The following is a 10,883-nucleotide window of genomic DNA, read 5'->3' as shown; positions in this document are numbered from 1 at the left end:
CTGCAAAGTTAGAGGCTGTACTGGGCACAGGTGCACAGTCCTCCATATGTGTTTTGAAACTGTTCAGACACAGTTATTGTAAACTATGATTTAAATCTGCTGCTTCTATTTTGAACTTGTCAGTGCTCCCTTTTAGATCTAGACCAACTGCTGCAATTTTTAATAAACAACCTTAGAAAATGATTTTGAGGACCAACAGGAGAGTACTGATACATTCTTTGAAAATTGATGGTGTTTTACACTGAAGAGGTACCAGTTCTTTTGGGATCCCAGTAAGAAAGGCATTGACACGCAGAGCTTGTTAGATGATTTAAGTATGGAAATTGTAGAGGAGGTGACAGCAATCTGAGTCCCTTTGGAAGCTGGGAAGTGCAGCTGTTGCAGAGTCAGAGGAGCCCTCCTTGTGACAGCCCACCACACAGCATTCCACTGGGGCTGGGGTTTGCCAGCTTGGTGTTCACTGGCATTCCCAGGTACAGATTCATCTGTCATTGACAGCTGTCAGGTTTGGAATCCGGACTCAGCTTTGAAGAGTCCAGGGATAGTGCACTCCAATACTCTTACCTCGATAAAGATACAGTTCCCAAAGAGGTGTATACATTATGTGAAGTGCACAAGATAAGGCACTACACATGTAATTATGGTTAATACATATTGAATACATGAAAATTGGTTACCTGTGAATTTGTTATGTATACCTTGATCAGTTATACTATGGTATAAAGCAGTTGTATGTAAGAAAAAAACTGCTTTTCAATAGAGTGCCTCTTCTGGGGCCTCTGCTCTGTTTGAGCATGTAGTCTTGTTGTGCTTTTCATCAGATTAAGTTTTTATTTGCTATTTGATTTAAGTTCCAGATGAAAATTCTTTACCAAAACTGAATTGCCAAAAGCAGAATATATCACTGTTCCATTTTTCCGTGTGACAGTTTCAATTATAATTGATTTCCAGTTCTGATTTGCTTTGTTGCACGTGCTCTTGACAGTATTTGGTACAGCTCTGTGCTTTCCTGACACTTATTAGCCAATGACCTCGATATTTAAAATGAGGCTTCCGTGCCTTTGCCATAGCCCCTAAGAAAAGAGTTCAGGATTCCCTGCTCTGTCACATCACATCAGGTACCTCTTTACCCAGACTGAAAAGTAGGCCAGACATTCACATTTTTCTAGGCCTTACAGCAGAGCTAAATGAGTTTTGAAAACTATTGCTATTTTTACACTGCCTCGATAAGCTTGCTGTGAAAAGGTACACTTTGAAGGTATCACTGTGGAATATCGTCCTTGTGGGAAAAAATGATCTGATGTGAGTAGGTCCTGCCACTTGGTGAATGACAAATATTGTAATTTTGCCAATTCTTTTTCCATACAGTTTATAAAGGATAAAAGCAATTTCCAATAATTGGACCCAGAGGAATTAAACTTGTTTAGAAATATAATTGTGAGTTAGTCTAGTTAATCACTTACAACAGATTGGAATAATATTCAAAATGTTATTTATTATCAAATCATATAGAGTATCGCAGTCAACAGATTTGCATTAGGATTTGCAAGGTAAAACACCTGATTTATAGAAGTGCCATGTTAGACATTTAAGGTTCACTCCTCATTCCTCATTGTTCCTTCATGTGTAACTTCTGACCTTTCCCAACTCTTCAAACAAAGCTTTTGAAGCTTTCTTTTCTGCTTCTATTTCCTGCAAGAAGGACCCAAGCCATGGCACCTTGCTAAACAAATGCATCGACTGATCTCTAGGGAAAAAGCAATTCTTCGCCTTTCTCCTTACTTTTAAGGCTGTTTGGTTTACTCTCAACAAAACAGCAAATAACGGAGCCAGCCATTTCCCTTTAAGTCAAATGCAGTTTTCTGGCAGCAAGACCTTACACATGTCATGGCTTAGGAATGGCAGTCTCCAATTCAGTGCCCCCACCGAGACTCTCCGAACCATGCTCTGCTCTCCCCACTTTCCCCTCTCCGTCCCCTGTAGCGGAGAAGAGAATTGGAGACACAAAAGGCAAAGGTCAGAGCTTGAGATAAGAACAATTTACTGGAAAGAGCAATGAAACAAGAAAATGAACAGTAACAGCAACAATACTACAATAGCAACAATACTAACGACAGACAGTACAAGAAAATAAATTATGCACAAGGAAAAAATCCCCAATAGTAGAAAATACCAGAGGGCTCCCTCTGCCATGCTTACTCCACTGCAAGGAACCTCTTTGTGGTGGCCGATTGGCCTGTGGCACAAGGGACAGAGAGAGCTCTTGGTAAGAGTCTCTGGTGCCAGGGTCTTACTAGTCAAGGTTAGGGCGACCAGAAAGCCTTCTCCCAGGATGCTTGTTCTGTTCTGTTAATCTATCCCAGTTTGGATTCCCCGGTTGGCTGTCAGCCTCTACCCCTCGTCACTCCCCCAGAGCTTCCCCATTGGTCCCCGTTCCCTGGTCCCCCCTTTTCCCCACCCCCGGGTAAAACTGTGAGTTTTGGGATCATGTTGGTATTTGCCTCTGCACCCTTCGGCAGTGTAGCAGCAATAAATGCTCCTGCCAGAGCGCACACAAATGCCCTTCTCGGCTCTGTGCTACCGACTGTAACACTGAACCCACCCGTGCGGCTGTGGGGGCACGCGGGACCCCACGGAGCGGACCCCACGGAGCCGGGACAGAGACAGTAATACCCCTTCTTATCAGAAGAGAGTCCCTTCTCCCCACCCCTGGCAATGATCTGAGGTGGTAGAGCATAAGCTCTGCATCCCAGCCATGCCCACTCCTGGCTACTGCAAAAAATTACCCCTGTCCTGACCAGAACCAGGACACCACATCACTACACATACCTGGCTACCTTTGCATGATAGGAGACCACAGGGCAGCATGTCTAGATGGCCTCTGACATCGCTATATCCCGGGCTTGTGCCAAACACAACCACTCCAATGTTTCCATTTTTATTAATGGGATTTCATCCCTTTTAGCATAGGAAATATGTTAGGAAAAGTGCATCCTTCAAGATGGAGTAGGAAATGAATTTATGTCAGAGTGACAGCATTAAAGACAGCTGGGTGGTGAAAGCCCCTTTCCCACCCTGTTAAAAACAATAAAGAGCCCCTTTGGTTAATACATACCCTGTGAGTGACTGATCATACTTGTCACTTCAAACACTGCTTCAGAGGGGCTTTGAGTTGCTTAAGGGCTCATTGGTAGACAGAAAAAGAAAGAAAGAAAATTTGTAATTAAATCTGTTCAAGCAGCAGATTTCAGTTTTAGTTTTGCTGCTCTTTTAACCAAAAAATTCAAGCAGCAATTTATAAACTGCCATCATCCAGAGAATTCCTTTCAGTGAAGTAACACCTCCATAATTCAAAGCTATCTGATAGCTGGCCTTTGAAATTACAGCTGAATATGGACTCAATTCTAAAGGTGTCACTTGTACAGAACTGTATTTTTTTAGCAGTGTCAGTCCACAGCCTGCACACACACAGTAAGTAGAAGGCACAGAACAAATTTATGTTTAAAGCTTCGTGTAATAGTACAGTTGATATTAAAAAAAAAATCCCAACTTCTTCCTTGCTGGCACATACTTCCCCATTCAGCATATTTCCTCCTAGTTTACTTGTAAAAAATTCAAATTAAAATAATCTGCTTGATGTAGTTTTATTCCTAGACTTTCAGTCTACTCTGCTTCTGTAGACAAATGGTACTGAAACAGCAGTTTTACGGAGACACCTCTGTAGGCGTGTATGAGTTGCAGCAGAAAACAAGAAAAAACACATTGTAGCACATTGTTCGGGGGTGAAGTCCACCCATAGCTTTACCACAAATATGAATTCATTAATTACAGCATAAATCTGCTCTACATTTTTCAAGCACTTTGGATCTGGTATTCCATCATCAGATGAATGTTTTCCCAAACCATAGTTCTTCCTGGGAATTTAATGTCTAGGAAATGCTGTGAACAGGAGCTGCAGCAAACTGTCTCATAAAGACTCTCTACTATCACTTCTTGTTTTTATTACTATCCTCTGGAATTGTTCTTTCCTTCTGCCTCCATCGTGTGCTGATTTTTTGTTTCCAATTCTTAACATTCACTGTACACTTTGAATAATAGTGGAAATAAATTCTTACTTGGATTTTTTTTTTCTCCACTGAACAGAAATTTTTTGCAGTGGTCCCATTCCACCTGAAGAACTTGAACATATATATTTGCTTAATTTTTTCACAACTCCATTTAAATATTTGGCCTTGCCCTATAGGGTAGTATCCTAGTTCCGGCCAGTTTCACATCTCAGTGCAATGGCTTGGCCAAAAAAGTGACCTAATGTGCATACATTCTCATGATCTAAAACACTGTGGTATTGAAAAGCTAAGCACTTATCCCTGTGAAGACAATAAACTCTCTTCCTTCTGTTGCAAACCGCAGCTTGTACCCTGTGGGCTCTACTGTCCTTCTTACAATCCCACTTCCTGCTGCTCAGTAGCCAAAGGATTAGTATTAAGCTAAGCATTTCAAAGCCTTGTCTGTAAAATCTCTGCATCCCGTAACTACAAAGGCTGATGAGAAAGTTCAATCACTACTGAACAGCAGGTCATAAACACGGAATGCCTCCTTGTTTCTGCAATATGTTATTTATTTACATTCTGTCTTTCCAACTGGATTTTCAAGAGTATGACACATCCAAGAGCTTAAATTCAACTGAATTTGGAGAGACTTCCAAAGTCTTTAAGTTTTTAAATGTCCTTAAAACACCAACTGCAAGGAGCAAAATTACACAGGCACCTGTGGCGATCAGTTAACCCACTGCTTTTCCTAGTCTCCCACTTTTCCCTTGCCCCTAGCTTTGGCCACTCCCTCAGGCTCTCCCTATTGGTTCCTGTATCCCAACCCCACCCAGGGACCACCCCTGAGCCCCTGACAAACGCTCCTCGCACCCGGACCACAAGGTCTCTCTGCCTCTGAGGGTTGCTGGGACAAGATGTGATTAAAGTCCTCTCAAACTCCTATGGGAGACCCTTCTTGCCTCCCTTGCCATCACTGGTTGTAGAGCTGATAGCTGCTGGAGCAAGACCATGGGGCTGTCTGAAATGGACTCTGGGATGTGACCGGGTCGCATTGCCCTAAGCAGCCCCGCTGAGCTCTCAGGAAGCTACAGCCTGCTAAGCTAAATCTAGCAATTACAACAAATGGCACCCTCAAAAACACTATTCCAAATCTATTTTGTTTTCTTTTCTTTTTTCCCTGAAAATACCTTTTTCCTTTTTACTTTCAATTTTATCACTTTTTCTTCACTTATCCATGTAATTGGAGTGGGGAATGGGTTCATGTTCCTTTTTTGGTCTTTTATAGTTCTATTATTTTCCCTCACAGTTTCTCCTTTCATACTCAGATATTCTTCCCCCTTGATGATGTTGATGTGTGTGATATACTTCACATTCCATGCGTATTTTCCATTTCTAGTAGGAAAGTGATGTTTTGATTCAGTTTTCCTATATGCTGGGATATATATGGAAGAAGAAAAAAGATGTGAAACCAGCAACACGTGCCTGGAGTTCTCAGTGGATCTTAGTGTACCAATATTAACCTGATCTCCTATTGGTTCAAATTTTGAGTGTCTTTGAATATATAGTTCAGTAATTTAACAACTATTAGAGTAGACATTTGAACTTTTATTAATGTTTTAGAAACTGAAATCACACACCTGGTCACAAAACTCACCAAATGAAACAAGACTTTTATTTGTAATTAAGAAAATTGTAAGTAATGGCTAAAAGTCATTGCTGCCTGAGACACTCATCTTTCAGAAACCAGAGTCTGCTGGTGCTGCACATGCAGGACACAACAGTCTCAGGATTTCACCCCTCAGTCAGACACTTGCAGCTCTCAGCACTGACCAGGATAGGTATCCAAGGTCCAAGTCCCACCTCAGTACATGTTCCACTGCTCTGTACAAAGGCTACCAATAGGACCCATTTTTAAATGTCTGTCCAGTAACTCCTTTCTATACAGCGATCTTTAGTATGAACAAATATGTAATTATTAATTTATTTCTACACACTATATTTAGAAAGAGAATGAAATGTACATTTCAATCCAACAAACTACACATTCATTTGGAGCATTCATTTGGAGTTGGATGAAGGCTACTGACGACAAAGTTTTCCCAGTTATGAAATAGAGACTAAAAGACAAATAGAAGAAAAACCTAATTATTTGGAGAAATCTTTATTAAACATTTTAATACAATATTCAATAGTAAAAAAACCCATGTGATGCATACATAGTTTTTAGGCAGGGATTCAGACAAGGTATGAGGTGAAACTGATTTATTTTACACTGGAGTTCAAAACATCTTTTTATTTATTACTTTATAAAGACTCATTTAGAAAAAATGTACAATATCAATATCTTTCAGAGTTGTTAACAAAAAAATCTAAAAATAGAAACTCACATTTTCATACACTCTGTACAATAAAAGCAGAAAAGATTGCCTTCAATGTAGCCTTTAACTTCTGAGAACATGTGGGTATGGCCAGTTTCTAAAGTTTTATAATATTCATTTGCCGTAAGTTTTTTTTGTTGATGCATTTATGCAAAGATTCTAGAAAACCTTCTTAAGTCAGTAGACTCTTTGATAAACTGCTGGTTCAATTCAAAATTGTTTTATTTTTCAGAATTTTTAAAGGAAATATGCACTCACCACTTTTAATATTGGTTGTCCCTAGACACTGATCAATAAAGAACAATATCCTTGCTTACAACATATAAACCCAGTATAATTTTTTACAATATAAGAAAATTACCAAGAAATTTGATGAAACTTTAAATGACAAATTGCATAATCTACTAAATGGCCCTGAAAAATGAAAAAAAATACAATGTCATCTACTATCAAAATAATAATCTACTCAAATATTCCGTTTTGCTTCTGAACTTCTTTAAAAACAGCTGCTGTAAATACTAAGTAATTTTGCTCTGATGTAAAGCATTTGATTTGACAGGGATTTCTACATTAATTATCCTTACAGAAACATGTCCTGAATTTGTCCTAGAGACTTCCAAATGCAAAGTAAGACCACCACATAATTTTCTAGTCCAGCAGAATTTTCAATCCATGATAGCACCAGATCAGTTCTATATCTCTAAATTTAGCCCCACAATCTGATTATGTAAGATGGAAAAGGCAGATCGAGGCAGTGCAATCTGACAGTACTTTTAGCCAGATACACGAGAGCCTTTGAAAACAGACCCAGCTAATAAGCATGCTAACAACTTTGGTACCTAACAGGGCCACCCCAGAATCATTACCATCTACCAAATGCCAATATTCATTTTACAATTTTACACTAACTTATTTCATGGCTTGCCTGTAATTTTAGTGATAATCATTACATGGTCATGTTCACAACTCCATCAGAATCTACAGTAACTGGTACATGTAGCAGTTACCTGAGTATTACTAACAGGAGGAGTTTGTCTAAATGTATGTATCAGTACAAAATCAAAGAAATCTCTAAAAAACAACCTCCCTGTCAAACTGTCCGAGAATAGTAATATTGGCTTGCACAAAGTAGTCTGAGTTTACTGAAGAGCTCCTTTTCTCTACCTCTGTTGACATAATTTAATACAAAAATGAACACACAGCATCATCCTGACTACATTTTTCTGAGTAAAATTCACGAGTTTAGAGTAACCTCATCACTGCCTTTTTGAAGTATAGATGGATAGTAGATTGCTTCCATCAACCTAAGCCAAGCGGCTTCCAGTGAAAAGCTTAGGACCTCCACTTGCCCTCAGATCATGAAGTTGTATGCCAGGAAAACAGCAAATATATCAAAAGTATAATTCCCATTCCCATTCATATATAAACTAAAAATTCATACATACAGGTTGAATTCCTCAGAAAGGAACAAAGTTTTTTTTTTTTAAAATACAGTCTCTGATCCCAACCCCCAACCCCCCCCCGAAATTGATTCTTAATGGATTACTTCCAATTAGCAACATACAACTATACAACATCTTCAGCAACTGTAGTGTCAAAAATTTGGTAATAAACTTGATTTTTCGTTGCATCTCTGACATTATAGGACCTGATGAAGCATTCCAGCCACGGCAAGTCACCTACCAACAAAATCCAAATTACTGTTCAATATTCATTTCTAATTTTTATAGGAGGCAAGTATAACTTGAGCAGGATCTTAACTAGGATAGCTAAACACATACAATAGTTAGTAAGAAGAAAAATTAACTGTTAACTTTGAAATTCCAATTGGTATCTTTTAAGTTTCCCACAAGATCTGAAATGGTGTTTAGTGACAGTCTTCCAAGACTTGTCCTCCCTGCACCAGCACTCCACAAAACACTCGGACCCAGGAGTTGTGCCACAGTATAAAACACATATATGTAAAGACTTTCCAATAATAAAAATTCATCTCCACGTGTCTCAATGAGACAATTTCAATGGTCTCAAAGGGAAAATCCTTTACAATCTTATAGGACAACTTTTTCTAAGTATGGCAAAGACTCCAGGGCGATTGCAGTGGTCACTGACAGCCATGTATGTATTTGCAGTATGCACTGGAGGTTGGAGCTGCATCACACATCCAGCTACCTTAGACATGTGTAGTTTAGGCAGAGCTACTTTGTGCCACAACACATACATTGAACAAAAATCTCTGTAAATGGATTTGGATTAAGGATTTGCTCAATTTCCATGGATATTTCCCATGGCAAGGGATGCTCTAAATCAGCACGTGCAATCAAAAGCAGGGTAACACACAAACCATGTGCCATACGCTGAATTTCCTTTCAGTTTTCCTTAACATGCTGCGACATCCAGTACAAGGGTGTTCTGGTTAACTTCCATATGAATACAGATGGTATGCTAGTGCCTGCACAGGCATGACTGTATTCACACATCACTGCATGCTACATGAGAATTTACTGAACCATTTATTTTCTTTGTCAAAGGGAGAGCTAATATTAAAGGCGTCTCAGAACAAATTAATTGGAACTCTGCTTTCAGACTCCAGCATTTCTCTGTTTTGAGTTTTGCCTGCGCATAAGTTGAATTCTAAGACTTTGCATATGCAATAGCAGACTGAAAGACCCTTTCTCTTCCCACCCCCTTATAAAATAACAGCAAGCTGACCTAATTTTCTTCCCGGAGGACAGAGCGTATTCATGGTCATCTGCATCTTCTGCTGAAGAAAACTGTTAGTTAAGATTTCAGAGGCAGGAATTTGGAAAAACTTTTCCTGAAAGAGAACAGAAAAATATGAGGTGTTGAAAGAGGCGTAAGAAATCATTAGCCAGAACCTTGACTGCATGTTCTTTTAGGAACTTAAAATCAGGTAACACAACGTAAGAATAATATTATTTCAAAAAACTGTTCAGATACAGAAAAAACTCCGAACTGTCTGAAAAAATTAACAGTCTGTTTTTCAGTACCCCAGAGTATTTAGGGACTACAGCCGCCTACAGAAAGCACACCTGTAGGTCTCTATACATAACTGGCAGATATCCCTCATGAACCTCTGTAACAAGACAATATCTGACAACATTATGGCCAGAGAGGATGGTCAGTCCCCCTCAACAGTCCTTCACATCTTGAGAGGAACAAAATCACTTGAAAACAAGGGGCACCGCAACCTGGCTTTGTATCTGTGGAACTTCCTTAGTGTGAGTTTCATTTTTTGAGTTTTAGAAACTATGGAAAAAGTCTTATACTGTGGGGTACATTTTTGAATGGAGACAGAAAATAATAAATGGAACACTAAAATGTTAGCTAAACATTTTCTGTGTATTATTAAACCACATACAGTATACATGACTAAAAAACTCCAAGTTTATTCTTTCCAAGTTTGTCACCTGATTTTGTATCTCTAAAGGCTCATCGTGTTACAACTTCTCAGAGAGAGCTAAGATTTTTGTTAGTAATTTCTCATTTTTGTTACAAGACACAAATACAGAATAATCTGCCTCTGCATAATTTTTGTATGACATGCTTAATGGCAATGATCAGAAGTTAAAAGATAATCCAGCAGCAAAATTGACACAGATAACCCTCTCTCTTCCAACTCTTCTTCTCAGTATAAAACTTTTTCATTTTTTTGCTTCACTGACTTTTCCTATAAGGAGGGGAGGAAAGAAAAGCACTGTGTTCCTATGGAAGTGCAACTGGAAGCTACTGTAAAGCTGCACTTCAAAGCATCCCAGTTCCTTCTCAGATGGTGCTGAAGGACTGGAATTTAGGCTTGGAAACTATTGGCTTTTCTTTTTAGTACACACGCAGGAATGTGAGCAGCTGGCAGTTCAGAAGAAATTGTGGGTATTTTACTTCAGCTAAACTGCAGTACTGAGCAGTATCTGATAAGAAAGTGAGCCACCCTGAAGTAAAAATTTTTGGAATTTTGCATCAAGAGATGGTTTAAATCCCCCACCTTCCTTTTGCAGTCTAGTTTCTCGATATAAAAAGGAAAAAGGACAGTAGAATGAAAAGATGACTAGCTGAAATGGGGATTGTAGTCTTTGAAGTCCTTTGCTGTTAAAATACCATGTATTTTATGAAAAACTAAATTTTTTGTGATATTACTTTTACTTACAGTCTTAAAATTAAACAAGGAAGAGTATTCTCTTCAAAGTCCCATCCAAAGTAATTTAATATAATGGTGGAAAATGTGCAGATATAGACACATTAAACTGCACTGCTGTGCATAAAAAAAATCCAACTAAATTCCTTCTCCATCGCATTTTGTCACACCCACATTGCAGTGACAGGAAAACCATCCATTCTTCAGTGTCTCAGGTAGCAGTAATGGCCTTAAGTTGCTTCAGAGAAAACTGAAGATAGGTTAATTCTAAGGTTAGTAAAGTAGTTGAATAAACTGCTTCTGAAA

General features: G+C 38.9%; 1 protein-coding gene across 5 annotated transcripts in view; it reads right to left on the bottom strand.

Annotated features, from left to right (window-relative positions):
- Positions 1–6,178: 6,178 nt before the first annotated feature.
- The window catches only part of POT1 (protection of telomeres 1), a 58,507-nt gene continuing 53,802 nt past the window's right edge, over positions 6,179–10,883 (bottom strand). For 4 of the 5 annotated variants that reach the window (XM_017743783.1, XM_017743782.1, XM_008640968.2 and 1 more), the window contains 2 exons: positions 9,137–9,242; positions 6,179–8,106 (listed from right to left, as the gene is read on the bottom strand). In XM_017743783.1, the coding sequence (XP_017599272.1) occupies positions 7,994–8,106; positions 9,137–9,242 (219 nt within the window). In that variant the 3' untranslated portion in view covers positions 6,179–7,993. Of the gene's footprint in view, positions 8,107–9,136; positions 9,243–10,883 lie in introns of those variants that run through there. The other variant, XM_017743784.1, reaches the window with a different exon arrangement.

This window comes from Corvus brachyrhynchos, unplaced genomic scaffold (assembly GCF_000691975.1).
Source record: "Corvus brachyrhynchos isolate BGI_N302 unplaced genomic scaffold, ASM69197v1 scaffold29, whole genome shotgun sequence".
In the NCBI taxonomy this organism is placed as follows: domain Eukaryota; kingdom Metazoa; phylum Chordata; class Aves; order Passeriformes; family Corvidae; genus Corvus; species Corvus brachyrhynchos.
Note: the sequence above shows the minus strand (reverse complement) of the source record. Positions and strands in the feature narration are given on the sequence as shown.